At 43.9% G+C, this 26,854-nt stretch overlaps 1 protein-coding gene across 2 annotated transcripts in view; it reads right to left on the reverse strand.

The window, feature by feature from the left end:
• Nucleotides 1–11,284: 11,284 nt before the first annotated feature.
• CD101 (CD101 molecule) overlaps nt 11,285–26,854 on the reverse strand; it is a 40,092-nt gene continuing 24,522 nt past the window's right edge. The window contains exons 7-10 of one of the 2 annotated variants that reach the window (XR_003510055.1): nt 26,365–26,775; nt 22,440–22,835; nt 13,153–14,002; nt 11,285–11,660 (exon numbers count right to left, since the gene is read on the reverse strand). Coding sequence is in view for 1 of the 2 variants with exons in the window: in XM_027535781.1 (XP_027391582.1) it covers nt 13,767–14,002; nt 22,440–22,835; nt 26,365–26,775 (1,043 nt within the window). In the remaining variant the exon portion in view is untranslated. Of the gene's footprint in view, nt 14,003–22,439; nt 22,836–26,364; nt 26,776–26,854 lie in introns of both variants that reach the window. The other variant, XM_027535781.1, reaches the window with a different exon arrangement.

Genomic DNA, 26,854 nt, shown 5'->3' on the forward strand with positions numbered 1-26,854 from the left:
TGTGTGTGTATGTGTGTGTGTGTATCATATCTTCTTTTAACAAACTATTAACTTTTAGGACTATATTCCATTTATATACCTCTGAGAGATTGTTTTGGGTGCAGTTTTCATTTTCTACAGCTCACATGTAGTGCTCTTATGACTTAGAAAAAATCCAATAAAGATCTTAAAAGCAGACACAAAGGAAAAATAACAAAGAAATACACAAAATTAATAATGATGCCAATTGAAGGTGGAAGGATTATTGGTAGCTTTTTTCTCTTTCTCCCCCTTTTACTATACAGCCTGCAGTATTATGATACTGTTGGGTAAAGTGACTGTGGGAACCACATCTCCATGCCTCACCACAGCCCCTCTTAAATCTGCTTAGTTCTTAATCTAGCTATTCAATCCTGACCTTCCAATAATTGATCCTTTATTTTATTTTTTTTTAATTCATCCCATTTCCTTCTTGGTATCTAATTTCAATTTTATAGCAAAATCCCTCTTTCCTTAACTCTATTCTAGTTGTTATTTTGCTTAATTCTAACCATATCCTCAGTTCCAATTCTAAATATTACTAGAGAGCAAGGACATTTTCTCACTTGTTTTCTAAGACCTTTACCTCTTTAGAAATTATAGGTAACCTAGAGTCTCAAGGATGGCAACCCACTCCAGTACTCTTGCCTGGAAAATCCCATGGACGGAGGAGCCTGGTGGGCTGCAGTCCATGGGGTTGCTAAGAGTCTGGCATGATGGAGCAACTTCACTTTCACTTTTCACTTTCATGCATTGGAGAAGGAAATGGAAACCCACTCCAGTGTTCTTGCCTGGAGAATCCCAGGGACAGAGGAGCCTCATGGGCTGCAGTCCATGGGGTCGCTAAGAGGTGGGCATGACTGAGCGACTTCACTTTCACTTTTCACTTTCCTGCATTGGAGAAGGAAATGGCAACCCACTCCAGTGTTCTTGCCTGGAGAATCCCAGGGACGGAGAAGACTGGTGGGCTGCCATCTATGGGGTCACACAGAGTTGGACACGACTGAAGCGACTTAGCAGCAGCAGCAGAGTCTCAAGGTGTCTGAGGCTCTGAACTTGTTTGCTGGAATTCACCCTGCGTTGCACTTCTTCTGGAAGGCAACAAATGACACTAGGGTAGATTCCATGTTCTCAAGTTGAGAATGCATACACTGCCCAGTGCTTCAGAGGCTTCCGCCATGATGTTTTGAGCCTCACTAGAGGCAAAAGTACTGGAGTGGTCGCCATGCCCTCCTCCAGGGGTCTTCCTAACCCAAGGATCTCACCCACATCTCTTATGTCTCCTGCATTGGCAGGCAGGTTCTTTACCACCAGTGCCACCTAGAAGGCTACGGAGGGCCTTCCTAATTGATCTCTGTCTCAGCATCCTAACGTAGTCAGTTGTCTGCTTACCTGTTGATTGTCTATCTCCTCCATCGATTACACAGGCAGGTGCTGAGAGAGCAGCTTCTGTTCTGCTCACCACTCACTATATTCACAGGACATAGAATTTCAATATATACCTTTTAAGTGAAATAAATTAAACCATAGAGTGGAAGAGACCCCGAGGTCACCTAGTGTATCTTCTCAATTCCCTCCACATCTTTCCTAACGAGTTCAAGATAGAAACTTTGGGTCACAGCAAACGCTGTATTTGGATATCTCAAAATGTCAATTAATTCTAAAGTATATTGAATAGAAATCTATGTTTCTGTCTGAAACTTCCCTTTACTTGTCATCTGGAGGTACACATAATAGACTTAATTCTTTTCAATGTCACTTTCAAATATTTGAATATGACTATCTCTTCCTCCCCACACTCCACACATATTCTCATTCCTCAGAGAAACGGCTCCAACTGCTTCAATTACTTTTCCCCCCACCAGACCCCCTCACCAGCATTTTTCAATGAATGTTTGCTTAATTTGAGGCATCTCAAATAGAATTCAATATGAAGAATACTGTGGGGTAATTATCTCCCCCCTTTTTTTTTAATACGACCCCTTTATGTATGTAATAAAAGCTGTAAAAATTGTTTTCTCTCTTTTCTAACAAATGTCATGCTAGTAATTTATATCAAGAGTGCAATCAGCCAAAACCACTGTTTTCATTTCTCATGCATGTACTCAAGTCTCCCTACCTGGTGCATCTAATTGCTTGAACTTAACTATGGCTTCCATCTTTCATCTTGTTAGTTCTGATCCATCATTCTAACCTGTCTAGATCTCTTTGAATCTTGTTCCTGTCAGCTGACTTATTAGTGCTATCTCATGGCTCTTTGTCAGCTGAACCCTTGACAGGCTTGCTCATTTTGACTTTATCCAAGTTGCCAGTAAAAATGCTGAACAACGCAGACACATTAGCACAACTTAGACAGATCTCTTCCGGGTAAACATGGCGCCTTGGACATCACACTTTGGGTTTGGTCATTCAGTCAGGCGTGGAGTCTCATTAATGCATATTGCTCCTTTTTGTTCAAATGCCTCATTGCAGGCCATTCACGTTCTATCTGTATAGCTATCCCTTGATATCTCAGCCTGCAAAGCATAGCAGAAAAGGAAGTGAGGTGAATCTGGGTGACTTTTTTTTTTCTTGGTGAGCAGCACAGGAAGCAGCCTAGAACCCTCAGGGGGATGTGGTTCTTCAGGATAAAGGCTTGTGCTTTGCACTGGCCTAATGATTCATTCAGTCACAACATCTCCTGTCTCACTGATTTGCCTCACAGCATCTCTCACTTCTCACTTCTTATCTAATCTGCCACCTGCTGCTTCTCTCTCTTGGTCCTCTCTCAAGATTTACATGCATTTGGATGAAGGCTAGGAAGTTCTAAGGGAGTGATTTGCTACAGTCCAAAGATGAGAAGAAGAAGAGCTAGTAATCCTTTTGATGAAGATCTGAGGCAGCCTTCCTGGGTAGCCCAGGACATCCCCTTCAAAAGATGTAGCTCTTCCTAGCTCTTCGGTTCTTCTTTATACTCTCTCACCCTCCCTTTCCTGGACTGACTCCCACATTACTCTAAGCAGAAGTTGACGGGTCTGTTTCCACACACAGTAGACGGAACTTTCTCTACTATTCTGGAGACACAGTGAGCCTTGCCCCAGGGCTTTGGGACTGCTGCCTCCCTTGGCATCCAAAGGGTTTCTTTCTGAAAGCTTTTTCCTTCAGAAGCCACCAGCACCTGGTGCAGGGCATCAAGAGAAGAGCTTGGATGGGGCTGGGGCTGTGAGGGTCTTCTTTCTGTAGTTTGTGGCTTTAATTTCTGCTTTCTTGCTGTATGTGCTAATTGCCCATTTCTTCTCTCCCATTCCCCTTTTTTCCTCATTTCCCCCCCACTACACCTCCTCCAACCCTTTGGTCCAGAAGAGACAAACCCAACATTAATGATTGGCTGTGGAGGATGATCTTCCAGGTTCTGTATATTCTCACCCAGAGCTCTGCAATAAGCAGTCCCTTTTCAGCCTGCAACTTTTCTCATGATGACACCATACCTGCCACTTCAGTCATCACCTATTTGTGACGGAAGAGCTGAAGCATGGCTAAGTAGGAGGTGGGAAAATGCTGCAGGTTTGAATGGCTTTGCTTCTAAGTTGTACACCCTATCCATGTGTGTGCAGTAGAAAATACCAAACATGTAGCACTCAAATAACTTTCTCCATCTGACACATGTAAACAGGCATGAAGGGCACAGGTACAGGGCAAACCACAGTTCAGGTCATCACGTTGCACTGTCAGATCCACTGTGGGCTTAACGGTGTTCCCTCGAATTCTTATGATGAAGCTCTGCATCTCAGTGTGAGGGTTATTTGGAAGTGGGGCCATTGGAAGATAATTAGGTTTAGATGAGATCATGAGGGTGGAGCCCTCATGATCACATTAGTATCCTTAGAAGAAGAGATACCCGAGAGCCTCTGTCTGTCCATCTCTTTCTCTCAGTCCTGTGAGGACACAGTGATAAGTTGGCAGTCTACAAGCCAGGAAGAAGACCCTTGCCAGTGACCTGGCACCTTGGTCTGGGACTTCCCAGCCTCCAGAACTGGGAGGGAATAAATTTCCGTTGCTTAAGCCACCCAGTTTATGGTGTTTGTTACGGCAGCCAGAGCAGACTGATACAAATTCCCAGGCTAATTATTTGCTATCTGCCATAACATTTGTTTTCCAAATGTGCCATTTGCACTCAAATCTACATGTAAATTGAATTAGCTAATTAATACAGGTATAAAATACCTCAGGATAGGAGTCCCTGGTGACTTCATTTCCCATTAATTCCTGTATATTTATATGTCTTCCCTTGGAACTCCTGGATTAAACTATATTGGCTTCTCATTTAACTGTAAACCACTCAGACAGTTTTATCTAAATGTTCTCCTGTCCCTGTTACCTTGATATCCTGACCGTTTCCTGAAACTTTACACCTATCTATCCCTAAATTAGCCTCTTGGACTGTGGGCCCAAAAAAATGACCCCATTTTGTAGCAAAGCCCATGCTTTCATTTCATTTCCATACCCTGCCTCTCTGCTGTTATGTTAAAAAATTAGGACTTAAATGTAAGTAACTGGTTTCCTTTACAGGAGCAAAAAGGATTAAAATGGCCAATTTCTCGATGATGATAAGGATGATATCTAACATTTACAAATATTCATTTAATCCTTATGACAAATGCTATGACGTAAGGGACAGTCTCTCCATGTTTATGGATGAGGGAAGTGAGGGAAAGAGATTAACCACCAAAAATTACACATCCAGTGAGTGATGTCATCAGGATTTGAATTTAGGCATCTAAATCCAGATCTCACATTCCTGACTATTAAGTTACCAGAAGAATTCATGGGGCATGCCATCTAAAAAGACCCAAAAATCAAAGTGGAAGACCCTAAGAAGGAGTAGTTAGCAGCCTGGATTTTGTCTCAGTACAGTTTACTTCTCAGGAGGATTTATATGTTGACTATTTCTTTTGTATAGAAGGGTTACTAAATATGACCTCGCCATTTAGCCTTCTGTTGCCAGGTGGGAAGTCTCCTGGTTTACTTCATTTGAATGATTCATGCTTCATACCATACTGAATACCTTCCATCAATCAAGAAAAAGGTTTAACAAACTCACAGACGTAGAGAACACACTTGAGGGTGTCAAGGGGAGGTCGAGTAGAAGAGGGATGGATTGGGAGTTTGGGATTAGCAGATGCAAACTAGTATATAGAGAATGAATAAACACAAGGTCCTGCTGTATAGCACAAGAGACTATGTTCACTATCCTGTGATAAACCATAATGGAAAAGAAAATGAAAAAGAATATATATATATGTTTAACAGAATCATTTTCCTGTATAGCAGAAATTAATACAACATTGTAAATCAACTATACTTCAATATAAATTTTAAAATAAAAATAAAATTTAAACAAATTCACTTGTTTCAAGTGAAGAGTTTAGACGTGTGTGTTAGGCGCTGACATTAGACGGAGCCAGGAACCCTCATTCAGTATGGATGCTAAAGGCCAGCCCACAGGCACTTCAGACTCTTGTAACACTGCTCAATTTTTTGCTTCCATGGTGATGCTTTTTACACAAGCATCCTCATTTGCCAATTTTAAGGCTAAAAGATATTTGGCCCACACGTGGGAAAAAAAGGGCACCCTAACACTTGGATCCTTTTATTGGGCTGATTCTATCTTGGATATGGAGAACAGAAGAATCTTCAAATAATTTCCTGCTGCTAGCAGTGTGGTATAAATAGCTGTTGTTGGACAGACCATTAAACAATACAAAGATTCCCTTAAGACAGTCTTAAGAACTCATAGCATCTGCCTTTAGTCATGGGAGACTATAACAACATGCTCTCGTGTGTCTATTTGAACAGCATCATCAGGCAATGCAGAGTAGCCATTTAATCAACTTGCACTGAGCTGAATGGAGATCTGTGGGAACCAGGGCAAAGAGGGCAATGGGATCCCCTGGTCCTCCAGTCCAAATTCATCTCCCCTTTGTAGAGCTAACTGGCCTCAGAGAGCAAGCGGCAAAGAAGCACATGGCATTGTTTTCTGTCCCAGCCATCCTCTCACTACCTTGTAAATATAGATCTTCACTGGTGATCAGACTGTGGAATCTCCACAGCTAGAGGAGGCATGCTGTGACAGAGCATTGTTTTTGGAGGCCAAGCTCGTGCTCTGCCCCTTAACGCCTGGTGACCTTAGGCATAATGTTTAACTGCTTTTTCCTGGTTTGTGGTTTAATTTCCATTTCTTTGCAGGTTATCATAAAGATCTAGTCATCATCACTCATGAACCCCTTTCTTCTTTCCTCTTTGAAGAAATGGATGATGTCAGTTATTTCCTTATGTCTAGCTCCAATGGCACCCCACTCCAGTACTCTTGCCTGGAAAATCCCATGGATGGAGGAGCCTGGTGGGCTGCAGTCCATGGGGTTATTAAGAGTCGGACACAACTGAGCGACTTCACTTTCACTTTTCACTTTCATGCACTGGAGAAGGAAATGGCAACCCACTCCAGTCTTCTTGCCTGGAGAATCCCAGGGATGGGGGAGCCTGGTGGGCTGCCATCTATGGGGTCGCACAGAGCCGGACACGACTGAAACGACTTAGCAGCAGCAGCTCCTAGTGTATGTCTTGGCTTATGTTAGACATCAAAAAGTGCTTGTAAAATGTGTGTCTCATTTCTCTCATATGTTAAAATACCTCTCTATATGTTGGTCATCTAGTTGATTCTTAAATGCTTTTTTAAAGAGAAAGATGTTTTTTTAAAAAACTCAGGTTTAGGTTATTTACATATAAGCTACCTATTAAGTTATATATTAGTATTATTAGTATTAAGTTCAGTTATTTACATACAATAAAGTACTCAATCTTAAGAGGACTCATTCTTAAGTGAATTTTTACATATCTATACAATCATGGGACCACCACCCAGATAAATATAATAAAAAGCAATTCAGTTGCTTCAGAAGTTTCCTTCACGCTATTTGTAGTCAAGGCTCCCCTTGCTAGGGAAAATCATTATTCTGACTTCTGTCACCGTCGATTCATTTTGCTCATTCTTAGACTATGTTCCCTGCTGTGTCTGGATTCCTTCATTCAACAGTGCTGTGGGATTCATCCATATTGTCATGTACATCAGTAGTTTGTTCACTTTTTCCACTGTGCAGTGTTCTGTGGTTTATATAAACTGTAATTAATCCACTTACCTAATGATGGACAGTGGGTTTGTCTCCAGTTTTTAGCAATGATGAATAAAGCTAGAAATATACTTGTGTACATCTTTTAGTGCATGTAGGCATTCATTTCTCTTGGGTAAATGCAAGGAATGGAATTACTAGGTCATAGGGTATGTTTACTTTTATTAGAAACTACAAAATTATTTTACAAAATAGTTGTACAGACTTATACTCTCCTCAGCAATGTATTGAATTCCAATTCCTCCAAATTCTTACATGAGCATTTCCTTTTTTTTCAATTTTATTTTTTTAACCACACTGTGTGGCACATGGGATCCTAGTTCCCCGACCAGGGATAGAACCTGTACCCCCTGCACTGGAAGCATGGAGTCTTAAGCACTGGGCCAGCAGGGAAGCCCCTGTCTTACGAGCATCTGATATTGTCAGTCTTTTCAATTTTAGCCATCTTGATGTAATGAATTTGAGTTTTCATTTGAGGGTTATTTATAACTTATGAACTTATTAATAATTCCTTATCCAATGTGATCCTCCATCTTAGTAAGTGGTTTAATGTGATAAATATGCTTCTAGTCAAAACATCTCTATCTGGCAGTCAGAGCTGCAGAATGAGGTGCAGAAGGAGACTTGGATTCAAACATGACATGGTAGGAACTCCAAATTTCTAATGTAAAATCAAGTATCGAAAGATAAATAGAAAACCAGTTAAGATAATGAACAATGTAACTCTATCTTGTCCCTACACTTATCAGTAGGAAATTTGGTTAACAAATATTTACTAAACGCTTCCCAGGTGGCTCAGTGGTAAGAAAAAAAAATCTGCCTGCCAATGTTGGAGCCATGGGTTCAATCCCTGGGTCAGGAAGATCCCCTGGAGGAGGAAGTGGCAACCCACTCCAGTATTCTTGCCTAGAGAAATCCCATGGACAGAGGAGCTTGCTGGGCTAAAGTCCATGAAGTTGCAAAGAGCTGGACAAGACTGAGTGACTAAGCACACATACTAGCTACCTCTGTGAGCTTGATCGAATACTTGAAACTTTCTGATAATTTTGTTAAGTGTTCAAAATCTTCACAAAAATTGGTATTATCTTCATTATATAACTTGGGAAAGCAGAGATAGTTTGCTGAGGATGGCTACCTTGCTTTATCATGGTACAACCACAGCCCTCACCCCAAACCCTCTCCATCACCCAAGCTGCTGCTTTTTTTAAAGTTTATTTATTTTTAATTGAAGGATAATTGCTTACAATATTGTGTTGGTTCCTGCCATACATCAACATGAATCAGCCATAGGTATATATATATGTCCCCTCCCTCTTGAACCTCCCTCCCACCTCTCAGCCCATCTCGCCCTTTAGGTAGTCACAGAGTACCAGTTTGAGTTCCCTGAGTCATATAGCCAGTCATACATACTGGCCATCTATTTTACATATGGTGGTGTATGTGTTTCCATGGCACTCTCTCCATTCATCCTATCCTCTCCTTCCCCCACCCTCCCGCCACCTTCTGCTCCACAAATCTGTTCTCTGTGTCTGCGTCTCCATTAAGCTGTTGCTTTTTCAATCCTCCTAAAGGACACCTGTTCTTTTCCCTATTAAATAACACCCAAATGACCCACCTTGTCCACCAAATAAGATCCAAGTTCTTTTTTTAAAAAAGTTATTGGAGTATAGTTGGTTTGCAATTTGTGTTAATTTCAGGTGTACAGCAAAATGAATCAGTTATACATATGCATATATCCACTCTTTTTAAGATTCTTTTCCCATATAAGCCATTACAGAGTATTGAGTAGAGTTTCTTGTGCTACATGTGCGTGTGTGCTAAGTCACTTCAGTTCTGTCTGACTCCTTTGTGACCCTATGAACTGTAGCCCACCAGGCTCCTCTGTCCATGGGATTCTCCAGGCAAGAATACTAGAGTGGGTTGCCATGCCCTCCTCCAGGGGATCTTCCTAACACAGGGATTGAACCCTCATGCCCTATGTCTCCTGCATTGACAGGCAGGTTCTTTACTGCTAGCGCCACCGGGGAAGCTCCTTGTGCCATACAGAAGGTCCTTACTAGTTGTTGTTGTTATTTAGTCACTAAACTGTGTCTCACTCTTCTGCAATCCCATGGACTGTGTAGCCCACCAAGCTCCTCTGTCCATGGGATTTCCCAGGCAAGAATACTGAAGTGAGTTGCCATTTCCTTCTCCAGAGGATCTTCCCCGATCCAGGGATCAAACCAAAGTCTCCTGCATTGTCAGGTGGATTCTTTACCACTGAGCCACCAGGGAAGTGCTTCTTATTAGTTACCTATTTTATATATAGAAGACTGTATGTGTCAATCCCAATCTTCCAGTTTAAGGTCCAAGTTCTTACCCATGTTCGCAACCTCTTTTCCTGCCCCTCCCCACCCTTAGAGTTTGTTACCTTTCCATGTAACAAACTCTTTCATTTCTCCCCTTCATAAATCTGACCCTTAAAATCAAACCAAAGATATTCTACACGTTGTGCTCTACATGGAACAATCTCTGCCTTCAGACTACTGTTTACTCCAACTTCTATCAAAATATTTCCTGACATTTTGAAAGTTTAAATGACACCTCTTTTGTGAAATTGTCTCTGATTTCCCATTGCCCACAGCACTTCACTGCACTGAGGGGGAGGTAAAAATTGAAAGCTAGCATGACAGAAATCTGAACTGAGCCTACCAGGAATACCAATTTCTCCAGACCTGTCTGATGAGTGGGGAGCCTCCCACGAGCACAATCTTCATGACACACCTGCAGGAAAAAGGGGGCCTGTGATGAAGACGTTTCAGGGGTTCCTGGGAGCTGAGAATGGGAAGTGAAGAGCACAGTGCAAGGTTTGTTTCCCATATTGGTTCTAGACTGGCCAGCATTTGGGCCCTATAGAGAAAAAGGAGACGATGCGTGAACCTAAGGGAGCAGTGTTCACAAGAGAATCTTTAGAGATATGGGGGCACAAGCAACCTTGGATCTGTCTGCAATCCAAGCAGAGTCATGCAAAGACAGAATGAGGGTGGGCACTCTCCCAGTCTTAGAGTCCAGCTTTGGCATCTCGTGGGCTCCAGCATTGCACGGGGAGCCCATAGATCTGAGCAGAGCAGTGGGAAGTCCTGTGGGAAGGGACTTGTCTGTGAGTTCATCTGAATTCCCAGAATCTGATGGAAGCCTCAGAAATGCTTTAAGAATGCTTAATAGATGGCCAAGACTCTGTGTAAGGACTTCCCTGTAGCTCAAATGGTAAAGAATCTGCCTGCTATGCAGGAGACCAGAGTTCAATCCCTGGGTCGGGAAGATCCTCTGGAGAAGGGAATGGCAATCCACTCCAGTATTCATGCCTGGAGAATTCCATGGACAGAGAAGCCTGGTGGGCTACAGTTCATGGGGTCACAAAGAGTCAGACACGACTGAGTGACTAACACACACACACACAAGACTCTGTGTAAACCTGGGGCAAAAGCCTATAGAATTTGGATTATTAGTGTTGATTCAATTTCATTTATGTGCACAGACAAGGAAGGCCTGGAAAAACTTGGGTTATACAAATGTTCATTTATGACTTGAAATGGTTTAAAACTTATCTTCATGTAAGTATCTGATTTGATCACCTCATAACAACCATATGAGGTGGAATTAATTATCACCAGATTTTTCTGATATTAGTGGATTTGAGCACAGTATTGATTGTGGAAAGAGTCTAGACTTACTGTCAGTAGGCCTAATATTGAGCTTTAATTAATTAATCTCTGAGCTTTAATTTCTTACCGGCAGGAGAGGAATAACAGTTCATTTCGCATGGGGATGCTGTGAACCTCTGAGATGATGAACAACTCCTGTGCAATTGTGAGAAATTATCATGGCACATGACTTTGTACCAATGGCATTCACCTTCTGCCATGAATCAGTTGTTTCCATACATGTCTCAAGAGACTGAAAATACCAAAAGGAATGTATTCATGCCTTATTCCTCTCTGTGTCATCTCATCCTGCAATTTAGGATGGTGTGGAATACCTCAGGGTGATGTGTTTCTCATCTTCAGTGGGAATGTGCAGGAAAGGATTCATGCTTCAGAACTACTTGGACCAGACACCAATCCGGAGAGCCTAAAATTATTTATTAAAGTCATGAGCTGTATAACAGAGACAGATATAATTGCTCAAATCAAGCTTCCTAGGAACATAATACATGGCTAAGATAGAACATAAGCTACTGAAAGAGAGCAGGGAGTGGCCAGTTTTTTCCATGAAGGGTCAGATAGTAAACATTTTAGGTTACTGTGGCAACTACTTTATATCGTTTCAGCAGCCATAGATAATATGTAGGCAAACAAGAGCGTCTGTATTCCAACAAATTGCATTTATAAAAACAGGCGGTGGGTCTGTTTCTGGCCTGTGGGCTACAGGTAGCCAACTCCTGAGGTAGAGGATTGTCCCATTGCCAAGGAGGAGATCTCTGTGGAGTCTAAAAAACTAAAAAGAACAAGCCCATAATCAGAGAGATTCCATATAAAATGCCTACTGAATTGGATAAAAACAAATTTTATTCTAAAAAAGTTCAGAAAGGTAAAAAGAGGACACTCAGGTTTTAGCTGCCAGAAAACTACTGTGGGCCAAACAGCATGATGTGACTTCTTAGAAAATCTAATGTGCTCCAGCCCCCATTCAGGAAAGCAGAGCGTCCAGAACAAAACAAGGTGATCACCCCAGGGGGACGGGGCTACGTCTTCCCAAGTCACAACAGCAATCTTCACACCCAGGAAGTGCTCACTGTTCAATAAATCTGCTCCAGGGGGAGCAGTTGGATATCTGAGTGTGTGTTCTGTGCAATCTCTGTGCTGAATTCAAATGTCAAGAACTGCTGTTTGAGCTGAGAGCTGAAAAGCAGTATTCAGGTAATGAGGGAGAACAGTGTTTGGGGAAAAGGGTACCCGAGCAGGGGCAGCGCTAGAATCTACTCTGATTCTCTGATGGAGCTCCATTCCACTCTTTCCCTTCAATATCTAATTAAAATAAAGGTTTCTGGGAAAAAATGGTGGGGGTACGGAAGGCATCACACTTTCTAAGATATCTTAACATTAGCTTTGTTTTTGGAAAACATTGTTCCCTTCACCTGAGAGAGAAGAAATAAATGCACTGACCTGTTTAAGAATATATTTGGAATATTTCAAATAGGGCTACAATGGAAGATGAATTCAAGGAACCTGTAGGTCTGCAATGGGAGTTCTCATAGTCACCCATAATCCCCTTGCAAAGGAACTAATTATGTTTGGAGAAGACGTGTGTGCCTGATAAAATAATTAAAAATAAATTGCTCTCCTTGGAAATCCAAATTAACGAGTGTTAGAGCAACCCTGTTGGTCACATAGCTAATAAATAGACGTGTTTTCTCAAGTCTGTTAGGTGGCACTGATTGATTTCCAATTCTGGCTACAACAGGGCCTGAGCAGCTTTTGAAACAAAGGTGAGGGGACCTCAGGCTCAGTGGGGACAGTTGATATCTCTTAGGGGATGGTGTTTGAAAGTCATCAGCCATGACACTCCCCATCCCCCAGCCCCTGATTTTCCTGGCTGAGAATAGAGGACGCAGAGGAGCCAGTTTGACCCACTACTCCCCCGGAGCTCCTAGTCCCTGCCAGAGCAGGGCAGGAGAGAAGCACTGTTAACCCTCTGCCCTCACATACCAACCACAGCCCCTTTTCCAGCTACTCAGTGCTGTCAGGTCAAGGAAAATAAGGCCTTTGGCTAAGAAGAGCCAGAAGCCAGATGGACCTTTGGGTGTGGGAGGAAAGGGAATTTGAGGCCTTGGGGAGCTGACCGGAGCACTGTTGCAAAAATTAAAAAATTTTTTTTTTTTTTTTTTTTACCAATGACTTACTAAGTCTTATGGAGGAAAAAAAAAGAAAGAAACGCTACAAAATTCTTGATCATTTCATTAAGGAACCCATATTGATTATGAACCTACTATGCCGAGCTTGTTTGTGAGTAGCTTTTAGAGAAGAGATGGCGATGGGGTGGAGGAGAAGATGGGATTTCTGTCTTCAAGGTTGTCACAGTCTGTTTGGGAGGCACATTTGATGTGAATGAAGGGCACATTCCCAACTTTTCTTGCCTTGCTGGCTTCTGGTCCTTTCCTATGCCTCTGATCTGGAGGCAAAGATCACCTAGAGCCAGGGGGGCTGGACCGCTGAGTATTCTCCAGATAATCAGTGACCTAAGAGAGCAAGGCAAAAGAAGCATGGCCCTGGAGTCTGCCATAGGATCTCACTTCATCCCCAGCAACTGAGTGAGGGAGGTACTCTTCTCCGTACAGGTCTTCCGGATGAGGAGCCTAAGCCTTGGGAGGTGTGGCAAATGTAAGACCTAGCTCCTGTAGGGGATGCAAGGGGGTGATTAGATGAAATACAAAGAAACACTTAACTGTTTCTGGAACCACAAACACGTTCAATACGTGTTCCCTCTGAGTCCTAGGTACTTTACCCCAGGCCACAGACTCAGAGAAGGACAGAACCGAGGGGTGCGCCTATCTTGGGCAGTCCAGTTCCAAAGTCTTTCCTCTTTGTGGGCACCTCTCAGGATTCAGCTGTCTTCATCATCATCTCCCATCCTGTTTGTGGTCCTGCCTCCAGCCTCTTTCAAGTTCACCCAGAGGCTCTGTTCTTTCTGCATGCTTAGACGCAGAGCTGACAACTTCTTAGCTTTACAGTACAGGCAGAGGAGGGACATGAGCAGAAAGAGGAGTATGACGAAGGGGCAGATGAATAGGAAATAGACTAAAGGTGCTGACGAGCAGATCCTGGAAGGAAGCGTGGGCTCTGTACCAAAAAGGAAGAAAATAAAGAAAATCATTAGTCTCCAGCTTATTTGTACTCATCAATTATAAACACTTCTGGGATTTATTGTTACAGGAAAATATATGTAAAAATAACGGGGCCAGATAGCAGGGGGCCCCTTAAATCACACTCGAGGAGCCAAGGAAAGGGAGTTGGGAGAAGAGGGCTCTAGGGCGGCTTCTTCCAGCCCGACTCCCCCTCACCCAGCAATTTCCAACCACCAGAGGTTCTGATGACCTACTTAAAACTAACAGTCAGAAATGAAAACAAAACAAAAAAGAAAACCTCTCCTTTAATCTTCTTTCCTCAGAAAAGATATCTATAATTCAACCCTCGTTCCCAACTCTGTTGCCGATCCTGAATTTTTAACTGAGTTATTCCCACTGGCTGCTTCTGAAACACACACACAGGCGAGCACACACACACACACATTCTACACTGTCCTTATATAACAAGAGCACCCACAAATGAGAAGCACCATGCCTTCCTGAATCTCCAAATTGGCCTCTCATCCCCTGGCAGCCCCGCCTCAACCCCATTCAGCCCCTTCACCTCTCCCTCTTACTGTTGCCTCTACCTGTGAGCTCTCTGCTCCCCTATCATATCCTCCATCTATCATATCCTATAGCCTCTGGGTCCTGCCGGCCTCACTGTCCATCACATTGGCCGTCCCACCTTGCCTCAGGCACAGTTTTTCTCTTCTTTCCATCCTCTTCTCACATATACCTTTGTTTAGACTTCTTTCATTCCCTTTTAACCATCTTTGTCATCACAGTTACTCCAGTAGGTCTCACAGTGTCCTTTGCTTCTATAGCCCCTGCAGTGCCTAGCACATGTGCCTTGATAATGCTTACTGATCTGAATTAAACTGGCTGGCCTGCAACCTCATGGGCAAAGGCTACTATATAAAGGCATGCTGAAGCATCTGGCAGCTGCAGCCCGCGAGGAAGTGCTATCAGCACACAGACACGCAGAGCACGCACCAGCAGCCCCGAGGGGTTCCTGGCCCTGCAACCAGGAAAGCAAAGGCAAGCGGAGGACTGCCAACACCATAGGCTCTAGGAAGCAGCGCCCTGAGTTACTAGTCAAAAGACAGGGATTTAGTCTCTTGGTGCAGAAAGACACATACTTAAAGAGACACCAACTATTAAATGCAGTCTTCCAACTACGTTTATTTACAACAGGATATTCAAAATCAGGGCTGTTCTGAAAAATCTGATGTTAATGGTAGCTGTGCTTTTATTGGAAAATTGCAATGACCTAAGCACTTTCTTCTTCAGAGGTAAAACTATAGGATTCGTGGGATTACAGATGCTTCCAGATGAGGACAACAGGTTGAGATGTCCTTGTGACCAACCTCATGCTGCAAGAATTCCATTTTTGGCATTGCTAATACATTTTGTACCTTGAAGAACGTCTCTTTGTGGGAAGTCAAGAAAGAATCTTAACCTGGGTACAGCTCCTGCATTTGCAAACTTCCAGAGGAGAAGGCCCAAGTCTTACGCTTCTTTTCCTCCTGTGTAGCTCTTTGTTCACAGGTCATCAGTGGAGATTAAAGAATGAGATAATTGCATGAGTGATTTGCACACACAGGAAGTCAGGGGTCACTGCCATGATGTTCCCCAGAATACAGATCATCTCTAAACATAAGGCTGGCAGCTTTGCACAGGGCTGGCAAGGAGCTACAAGGGTTTATTCCCTGGCTTTTCTCTGGCCTCATTTATATTCTCCACCCTAAATCTGGCTTTTGTTTTTGAAAGAGTGGGCAATGATAAAGCTAGATTTTGAATTCTTTCTCACTCCTTTCCACATCCTTCCTGACTCTTCTCTCCAAGGCCCTCCTATAATGATTCTTCTAGGTCTTATCTGAATACATTTGAAAGCATATAGTTAAGAAAAAGGTACAGAATGCAATGTTCAAAAAGAATGGTGTTATAGAGGCCAGTGAGCAAGAGCTCTGGCCTTGCTACTTCACACTACTCATGTAGGGAGTCAGGGTTGAGTATCTTTGTCTCAAAGATAGTTGGGTTCAAATTATGACTCTACAACTTAACCATTATTGACTTTGGATACATTACTTATCCTCTCTTTCTAATCATTAGTTTCCTTGTCAATCAAATGAGGATAATAATTTCCAGAGTTATAATGAGATAATGCTTAGTAAAGCATTAAACAGCGCTTGGCACATTTGTTGAATCAACAAAGAATAAATATCAGCTAGAAAGCTACTAACAAAGTTAGGAAAATCACAAGCAAATTTTCCCCAGGAGACCAGGCAGAAAAGAAGGCCGCAGGCTTGGCTCTGTCCTTCCACAGCCCAAGCCTCTTCCTCAAATCTCTAATCTCTCTGTCCCCAAGGCAGGGAGACATTCAGTTGAGAGTCAAATGATTGCTTGTGAGACTCTGGCTTCCTTTTCCAATCATGGGAAGCAGAGAATTGGGAGGTAAGAGTCCCATGGCGCCCATGTGTCACTGTTGCTAGGATGGTGGCATGCTGATGGGGAGACAGGGCCGGCGCAGAGAAGGTGGAAAGAAACTTGGCTCTTGGATTTTTCTGCCACTGAGACTCTACCCTTCAGCATGAAGGGACTGCCAGAGGGCCTGACTATATAAATGGGGAGGAGGCTGCTTGACTTCGAGCAACCTGTCATCCAAGGACGACAAAACAGACCCCTCACAGAGCTGAATTGGCCCGCAGCTAGAAGCTGTCAGCTCCAGTGCTTCTAGATGACCTCTCCTGGGAGGGCAGCACTTGCTCTGGGTTCCACAGTCACTGTTCCCACCATCTGCCTCTCACCCATATCTGGATGAGCAGTAGTGACATTCAGAACCATTAAGGTTTGGCGTTTTGAAGCAATCCTAGTAAATGACCCGTGCTCCAAGCACAAGGCCTGTGAGGCAGAGCCAGAAGTGTAATGAGAATGCTCCATCACAGGGTTTAGTTCATAACTTGTTTCCACCTTGCAGCCAAGCATAGCATGAGGAGTGTTCTTGTCTGATACTACCCCAGGTATACTGACTTTGGGCTTCCCTGGTGGGCTAGTGGTAAAGAACTAGCCAGCCAATGCAGGAGATGTAAGAGACACAGGTTCTATCCCTGGGTTGGGAAGATCCCCTGGAGGAGGGCCTGACAACCCACTCTAGTATTATTGTTTGGAGAATCCCAAGGACAGAGGAGCCTGGCAGGCTACAGTCCATAGCGTCGCAAAGAGTCGGACACAACTGAAGCAACTTAGCATGCACACATGCATACAGACTTTGGAGGAGAAAGGCAGAGGATAATGAGGGGACTAGCAACTCCCCCTCAACCCCAACCCACCCTTGGGCAACTGACATGCCAGGTGTGGCCATGTGGGAGAGGTGGCTCCTGCCAAGAACGGAAGGCAAGAGTAGGTAATGTGATACAAGTACATCCCAGAATAAATGAGCCCCTGACAGCATTGGTTTCAACTCCATTAAGACTCGCTTGCCCATTCTTTCATCAGGCATTTGTTGAACTGAGCGCTATGTGCCAGGCCTTATTGAAAGCACCGGAGTAGCATTGATAAATGACACGTCCTCTCCAGAAACGTCAGTGTGATAGGGGCTCAAGTCTCCTATGAGGACTTGCTTTCTAAACATATCCTTACCATCCAAAAGCTGGGAAATAGTAACAAACACCATACTACTACAAATAATCCAGCACCCAGAAAGCCTTATAACCTTGCCTATTAATTAATCAGAGAATTCTCTAGAATGAGATACAAAACAACTCAGGTAGTTGTTAGCCCCTGCGCTGGCTTAGTCATAGCTAAGAAAGTAAGATGGAGAGAAAAATGCAAGATGAGATCCACCAGGGAAACACTTCTCCATTTTCTGCCTTCGCAGGAGTCACATGCTTCATGGTTTTATTAAGTAGCCCCAAACTAACCCAACCCAGTATTGACAAACAGAGATGGTAGAAAACCATTTGAGAAGCGAGAACTGGTAGCCTATTGCATTTGACCTGAACTTCATTAACATACAGAGCTGGTCCTGACCAGGAGGGCAGCTATACTGATTCAGTAAGTGTATTTGAGCATCTTCTGTGTGCCAGGCACTGTGCTGGGGCTGAGAACAAGACACTCAGTCTCTGCCTTCCCAGAAGGTACTGTCTGGCCCTGATGATGGATGTCAAACAAGTGTGATGACTAAGAGACAAAAGTAAGTCACTGAGAATGTAGCAGTTGAGTTGGTTGGTGAAGGATTAGTGAGTGTTGACCAGGGACAGATAACATGAAGGAGAAATCCAATCAGGAGGTGGTATAAATTCACTCAAGATGTTGGACTGTCAGTCTTATCCACTCTCTTCTAAACTTCCTCTTCTGATTCTCCAATGGCTCTTTTCTCTCTAGAATATAAACATGCTCAACTCCCTACTAACTTCAAACCAAAACAGAACAAAGCAAAGTTTCAGTGAACCTCTTGCCTTTTGTTTTTGTCTTCTCTCCCTTCACGTCAAAGCTCTTGAAGGACTTTGCAGGTAGTCCCATGGTTAAGAACCCACCTTCCAATGCAGGGGACATGAGTTTGATCCCTGGTTGGGGAACTAAGATCCCATATGCCGTAGCGCAACTAAGTCCACACACTGCAACAAGAAGTCCTTGCACCGCAACTAGAGAAAGCCCATAAACCTCAATGAAGACCCAGTGCAGCCACACACACACACACACACACACACACAAGCTCTTAAAATCATGGGCTGGATTTGATGTGTCCACTTTCTCCCTGCAGTCTCATTTTACTACTTTTCTGTGATTGTCCTATGTTGTCAAACCCAAAGGATATTTTCCTATTTTTGTCTTAATTGATCTCCTTGAACCAGCTGAATCTATTGGCTCTCCCTTTCTTCTTGATACCCTTCCACTTTTGGTGTCTGTGATACCACCAAACCCCAGTTCTCCTGTCTCTGGCTACTCCTTCCGTTCTCCTTCACAGGCTTCTCTTCTGCAATCCCCTGAGAAATAGTGGTACCTCAGGGGTCCATCCTTGGGCATCATTATAGGCTATTAGTTGATTTCTAATCTATAACTCTGGCAGAGATCTCACTTGGAAATTCCAAAGTTTATTGGATAGATCTCCCTAGATAATACACTGGTACTCCAAACTCAATTCCAGCCCAACTTACTCAAAATTGAACTAATCTTCTTTAGATCCTTTTCTTATATTACCTCATCTAGTGACTGTCCCCCCTATACCAGAAACCTGGTATTTATTCTTGATTCTCTTCTTCTGCTCATTCACCCTCCACATACACACATAGGCATGTGAGCTCAGTCACTTCAGTCATGTCCGACTCTTCACGACCCCACGCACTATAGCCTGTCAGGCTCCTGTCCGCAGGATTCTCCAGGTAAGAATACTGGAGAGGGTTGCCGTGCCCTCCTCCAGGGGATCTTCCCAACCCAGGATCGAACTGCGTCTCCTGCATCTCCTGCTTTGCAGGCAGGTTCTTTACTCCTGAGCCACTGGGGAAGCCACATACACATAATCAGTCTCTAAATCCCGAAGACGCCATTTCCTATGCCGAGTGCTGTCCTCTCAGCCCTCATGGGCACTGACTTCATTTGGGCCTTCATCTCGTCTCTCCTGGGCCCCTACAGTCAATTTCAAATAGTTCTTCCAGGTCTGTGCCTGCCTCCCTTCCAATTCACTTTTAACATTGCTCCCAGGGGGAGCTTTCTAAAATGCAAATCTGACATGTCACTACCCTGCCTGAATTTGTTCAATGACACTCTGTAACTTCCATGATAAAGTTCACCTTTCCTGGCTCTGTACAGAGGACCCATTTGACATCAGTACCCTTTCCATCTCCCGAGCCTCCTCTCTTGCCATCCTACCACAATTTCTCTGATCATCTTGCATATCCTTTCCTTTTCCCAAAATTTGTGCTTTCCTTTGTACAGGCCCCATACTCTGGGAACATTCCCAGACCCCCTCCCCACCTAGCCCTGCCTCTGCTCCCTCCTTAGCATCCTGAGACTACTTCATTCATGACTCCTATTATGTTGGATTCTCCTGCCCCTACCAGCCTCAGCTCTGTGGGAACAGACTTCATAATATATTTTTTTATGTGCCCTTAGAATCTCATACGGTTATTTATTGAACAAATTAAAATATCTTCCCACACAAATAGAAATATACAAATGTAGATGTGTGTGTGTGTTAGCATGTCTGGAGGCATAAGGGGAAACTGAGGTAGCATTTGTTAAGCACTTACAACATGCCAGGGACTTGCTAGATACTTCATATGCATTTGTATTACGACCCTCATTTTATGAGAAAGCTGAGTAACCAGGGGATGACTTCACAGCTAGTAGGGAGATGACAGAGCAACAATTTGAGCCCAGGCTTCTCTGATTCCAAATGCTGGAATTTTTATTATCCCACACTGTCTCCCCAAATACCAGAAAGGAACAGTCAGGTAGAGGAAGTGAGATGCTGTATTATAAAGATCGACTTGGGAACACATAACTATACTTACAATGAAAACCCTCAGGTTCTTACGGCACAGACTTCTAAGCACCTTCACTGGTGAAGAATACAAAGACCATTTGGTTTGTAACGCTTTCTTTTCAGAGTTCATTTTTTAAAAAACCTTACACCTGCTTTCTAAGAATTCCACAAAGATGAGCGGTATACACACACACACACACACACACACACACACACACATGCTGTGAACAATCCCATCTGTCTCAGGAGAGATGTGCTTTTTAGTCATAGAATATATACTTTTTACAGTTATTATCTATTTATTTTACTATACAAACTGCTGAATCTACAGAGCCCAGGAATTCCAGTGGGAAAATGTTTACAGAATATGCTCAAGGTAAGGACTTCCTACAACTGTTGGAATGGAAGAAAAGCTGATAGGAAAATCAATTCTGCTTGGAAACTTGGCAAAAGAATCCTGATGAAGAATAGTCAGGGAGAGGGAGTGATGGACTCCAGGGAACAGGTTAGATAACTCTGATTTCCACTCCAGAAGCCTTGCTGGGGCTGGGATGCAACTATTACTACTCTGAGACAATGCCATTCATTCTCAGTAGCCCTCGTTCCCACCTATGGTCTGTCTCCAAAGCTAGCTGGCACTGTAAGGAGGTCATCTTTATTGATGCTTTCTACTCTTCCTGGCTGGAGAAGGCAATGGCACCCCACTCCAGTACTTCTGCCTGGAAAATCCCATGGATGGAGGAGCCTGGTAGGCTGCAGTCCATGGGGTCGCTCAGAGTCAGACACGACTGAGAGACTTCACTTTCACTTTTCACTTTCATGCACTGGAGAAGGAAATGGCAACCCACTCCAGTGTTCTTGCCTGGAGAATCCCAGGGACGGGGGAGCCTGGTGGACTGCTGTCCCTGGGGTCGCACAGGGTCGGACATGACTGAAGCAACTTAGCAGCAGCGCTCTTCCTGGCGTGGGGCATCAAGACCACACCCCTGCCTCTCCAGTGATCCTCTCTTACTGCAAGTGCAACCTATAGCTCAGCTCTCGCCTTCTCCTTAAACCCCACCAGAAAGAAGTTGCTCAAAGGATGAGCAGACTATGACATCTACCAGCTCATTGATCACCTGGGAAGATTTAGCAGTCTGGCTGGAGGAAATTTTGCTTAATGAACGCCTGTTATATGCTTGGCACTGCACTGGCTGGAAGGAACCCCTCTTCTCCTTCACAACCTCTTATTCTGCATGCCTCCTGAAGCTGAGTGCTCAGCGGACTAGATTGACTGTCCACACAGAGAAGACCATTGTAGCCAATGGTCTTCACGTACCTGCACTTTTGCTAGAGCCTGTAAACAAGTTCTATGGGGCATACTTGCTCCTGTGATGCCTTTCGAGCTGCAATTAGGAGAGGCACACCCAGTGACTATCACGATCAAAGATCTGGTAGTTTGTTGAGCACATCAGTAAGAAGCTTGGCACTTATTCATTGAGAAAGACTTTGTTTGTTTGTTTGATTGGTTTTTGACTCAGGGAGCATTTAGATGTAGCTGATTTTGGTTGAACAAGGTTACAGACAAAGTCACCATGTCACTATTCCTCACCCCACTCTCACCACCGGTCAGTATTCTGAGATTGGAGTGTCAGCTAAGAGATAAAGCTGTCTGCTTCAAACATTATTTGGTTACTTAAAGGGATACAATATTGATGGCTTTTTTGTTTATGAGGGGAAGTGGGGGAGGAGGTCAGATGCCCTTGACATTTAAACGTCCATGCCAAAACCTCATGTAACCTTGTCTGTCTGAATGAGTTACTATTGAGAGAAATGGAGAAGTCATTTTCTTTCTGTAAATTGTGTTCAGCCGGAGAGGAAGCAAAACATAGCAGGGCAGGAAAGCATAGGAGCAGAGACAGAGATTCTCCTGACTGCGAGCCGTGGCCGATGAACCTCTGGTTACCTGAAGGCAGCACTCTGAGCACCACAGGCTGTGACTCGTCTGATGCTTGGCTGACCCACTTGCTTGGGTTGCTGTGGAGCTGCCACTGCGCCACCTTGCACCAGTATTTTCCAGCATCCTTCATCTCCACCCGCTGTAGCGCCAGGACAAAGTCAGCAGCGGATGAGCGGTAAGAATGCAGGCGCCACCTGAGCCCCTCTTCACCATATTCCAGCAAGCCATCATGCTGCAGGTGCACCAACATCCTACTTCCAGAATCTTCTCTCTGCCGGTACCACATCACAGAGAACAGGGAGGCAGGGCTGATGGCACCCTCCAGGCTGCAGCAGATGGTTACCTCACTGTGCTCAGAGGCATTTTCTGTCCGGGACCCTTTGGAGATGCGTACCTTACTTCCTAGGAAACAAAATGGCAGTAAATTTGAGAGGAAGCCAGACTTCAGATTGGACACCTCCCCTGAAAAAACTACTTCTCGTTGAAGTGATGCTGTCTGATAACCTTTAGATATCAGGTCCTTCATCTTTAACACTTTGCCTTGACTCCTGTCCTTCTTCCATATTTGCCAGAACATTCTCTGCTGTGAATCAAGCCAGCCACTTTCATTCTTCAGCCCGCCCCTTGTCCACTGGCCCTGTCCCTGAAAACCACCCAGGTTTGTGGGAAGCTCTGCCCTTCTGCTTTTATCAATACTTCTCCCACGTCAGCTCTCCCTTCTGCTACTCAGAAAGGTCATTGGAAACTTCTAGTCCTCTCCTCAAGCCCTGTATTCCACCACTACCCCTTTTTCTTAGAAAATTACCCTCTTCCCATATACCTAGATATCAACCTCAGGTATGGACACAGGAAAAGAGGAGGTTAGGTGAGAGACTGAACATTTTCACACATGTGTTAGAATATCACTCAAGGGACTTCCCTGGTGGTCCAGTGGTTGAGAATTCATCTTGCGATGCAGGGGACACAGGTTCAGTCTCTGGTGGGAAGACTAATATCGCACATACCACTGGGCAGCTAAGCCCAGGAGCTATAACTACTGAGGCCACAACAAAAGATCTTGTGTGCTGCAACTAAAATACAACAGCCAAATAAATATTTTTTAAAAGATAATACTATTCAAGGAGACTATTTACATTACTAGATTAGATTAACTTTTTAACAGATTTTGACATTTGCTTTTTTGAAATGTTCTCCTGTTAACCAGCAGGTGAGGACTTGGAAGGAAGTCTAGAGCAGTCACAAACAAAATAAAGAAATTATGTTGTTCAGTCACTAAGTCTTGTCCAACTCTTTGTGACCCCGTAGACTATAGCATGCCTGTCTCCTCTGTCCTCTACTGTCTCTTGGAGTTTGCTCAAACTCATGTCCACTGAGTCTGTGATACTATCTAACCATATCATCCTCTATTGCCCCCTTCTCTTTTTGCCTTCAATCTCTCCCAGCATCAGAGTCTTTTCCAATGTGCTTGCTAAGTCACTTTGGTCATGTCTGACTCTTTTGTGACCCCATGGTCTGCAATCCACCAGGCTTCTCTGTCCATGGGATTCTCCAGGCAAGAATACTAGAGTGGGTTGCCATTTCCTTCTCCAGAGGATTTTCCTGACCCAGGGATCAAACCTGCATCTCATATTTCTCCTGCATTGGCAAGTGGGTTCTTTACCACTAGCGCCACCTAGGAAGCCCCCTTTTCCAATGAGTATGTGCTAAATTTTCAACTCTACTACAAACATATTTATTGGTCTATCTTTAAAAGATTAACTGTGTCTGCTCCTAGATTCTTTTCTAGTTATATCTTTACTCTCTCCTCTTTGTAGAGAAGTGTGTGAAATATTAGTTTACATGGTACTGTGTCTGCTTCCTCACATCAAATTACTCTCTAACTTATTGCCATCAGCTTTCCAATCCCATCACTATGCTCTGGCCAAGGTTCCCTCCCGGTAAAGGTGCAATTTCCCAACTCAAGAGATCCTCCAGGATTTTCTGTTCTCTCTGCAGTCTTTGTCACCAAAACCAATTTTCTTCCGAAATCCTCTCCTCCTTTGATTTCAGAGAAAACATCCCCGCCCCCTCCTACAGCTCTGACCAATCCTCAGTATCTTTCCCTGGGGCCTCTTCCTTACCTTACTTCCTACACCAGGGTAACCAGCTAGCTACCCCCAGCTAGCCACACCCAGACCACAGTAATGATTTATTTGACATCTTCAGTATTTTAAAAGAATTTGAATTCATTATGGACAGTCTCAAAATGGGTGATGCCACCAAAAAAAGAGCTCAGGCATTTCTTGATAGACTAAAAGATTGGACAACACTGGTTCCTCATTTCTGAACAGGAAGCACTGGCTCCAGCTAAGAAATGGTGTGCAATTTTTTTTTTTCCAAGATTTTTTTAATGTGGGCCACTTTTAAAGCCTTTATTGAATTTGTTATGATATTGCTTCTGTTATATGTTTTGATTTTTTGGCCAGGAGGCATATGGGATCTTAGTTACCTGACCAGGGGTGGAACCCACACGTCCTGCATTGGAAGGCAAAGTTTTATTCACCGAACCACCAGGCAGGTCCCTTGGTGTGCACTTTTTAAAGAGGTGGGCACGCATTATCAAGATTCAGCCTGGACAATTGGAAGAAAGGGATGCCAGCCACACAGATGGAGAATTGAGTGGGCCTAAGCCTTGTGGGACTGAGCAGCAACAACAGAAAGCCTTGTGAGATGGACCAGATGATAGACAGTATCATAATACGGGACATAAGGATGATTTGGAACAAGTGGAGTGTGAGGGTCTTTGGGGCAGCCAAGTAGAAATGTGCAACAGGCAATTGAGTGGAAAGGCCTGGAGTTCAGGAGATGGGGGCTAAGCGTAAAAAACTTAGAGCTTGTTTCACTGAAGGTGGTAGCTGGAACCCAGGCAGTGTTTAGGAGGTTCTGAAGGGAGCAGAGAGTAAGAATAAAAATGGGTTCATGTGTCCCTGAGGAACACTCACATTGAGCAGGGAGAAGAAGAAGGGCCTGAAGGGCATGGAGAAGGGGAGCCAGAGCAGAAGGAAGAGACCCTCGCACTCAGCTACTATTTTGCCCCTACTGCTCCCAACTGACTGTGAGCTCCTTAAGACTCTGCCTTATTTATCTTTGGAGCCCTAATTGCCTAACACAAAGCAATGTTCATTATAATCTTATTTTTTGATGTTACATTGAAAATAGAATTTTAAGTGCCAAACTAGATCAACTTATTTGCATTGTGCTTTTGGATCTCGGCCAGTTCCCGAACCTTAGATGTGACATTCATTTAATTTTAATCAACATTGGAGGTGACCTAACTAATGCTGACAGATCTAATCAACCCTGCCCACATTTAGACCACAGCACTCTTGGACAAATGCAAATGAATGGAACTTCTATTTCATTTTTAAAGATCTCCTGAGGGGGAGGAGATGCCCTCAGTAAGCCATTCCAACAGTTAACTACTCTTATTTGCCTTATGTTGAGGCGGCCGAATGTTGAAAAGCAATCTCTCTACACATCCCTATAGAGTTGTACAGTTTCTGTTCACAGTGGGAGAAATATGCTTTGTATTACTCTTTCTCTGCCAAATTACGGTAGAGCCCCACTGGAATGACACAGCTTGTTATTATAGAGAGCTGGAGATACGATACCCTGGGTAGCTGCCTAGACCAGGCAGCCAGGCTGAGAAGCCAACCATTCAAAGGCATCTTGTTCCCATCTAAACTTCTCCAAATCTCAGACTGACTCACCGGAAATGACCCCTACCTCCTCTGATGGGCTATTCCGTCCTGCAGTCACTGTGCTGGTGGCCACTATTCCTATGACTCTAGGTCATATTTTCAGCTGCATATTATCATCCCATAGAACAGCTGCCCAAGAGAAGGGGGTCATTCTACAGAAAGATGCTAGAGAATACACTTGCAAGGTTTACCTGTGGGCCTGAGTTTCAATTCTGTGAGACCTGATGTCTGTCCTCCAAGCTTGTGCCAAGTGCTATTTGTAGACCAGAGCCATTCCTCCACAGCACAGCGATATCTGCCCTGATCACTGTCTTCCACATTCAGAATGTGTAGCTGAAACAAGTCTTGGGAAACTTTCTCAGCGTGGAATTTTTGTTTTCTCCGTGTGGTCTGAAATTCATCCCCATATTTTACTACGTGGTTTTGGTCCACTTCCAGGATCCTCAGCCAGGGTGCATCAGTGGAAATGGGAGAGAAGTACCAAGTCACGGCCAACCGAAGGTTTCCAGGGGATTGGGACAGGACGCTACACTCTATGTCCGTGTTGGAATTGATGGAAATCTCTTGGACTTGACTGCTTGAATTCACCTTCAGTTTGCTCTCTAAATGAGAAGAACAGTACAGTTACTTTTGTTACTTTGCTAGAAAATAGAACTTGAAGGTAGAAGGAACATTAGAGGT

This window comes from Bos indicus x Bos taurus, chromosome 3 (assembly GCF_003369695.1).
Source record: "Bos indicus x Bos taurus breed Angus x Brahman F1 hybrid chromosome 3, Bos_hybrid_MaternalHap_v2.0, whole genome shotgun sequence".
NCBI classification, from domain to species: domain Eukaryota; kingdom Metazoa; phylum Chordata; class Mammalia; order Artiodactyla; family Bovidae; genus Bos; species Bos indicus x Bos taurus.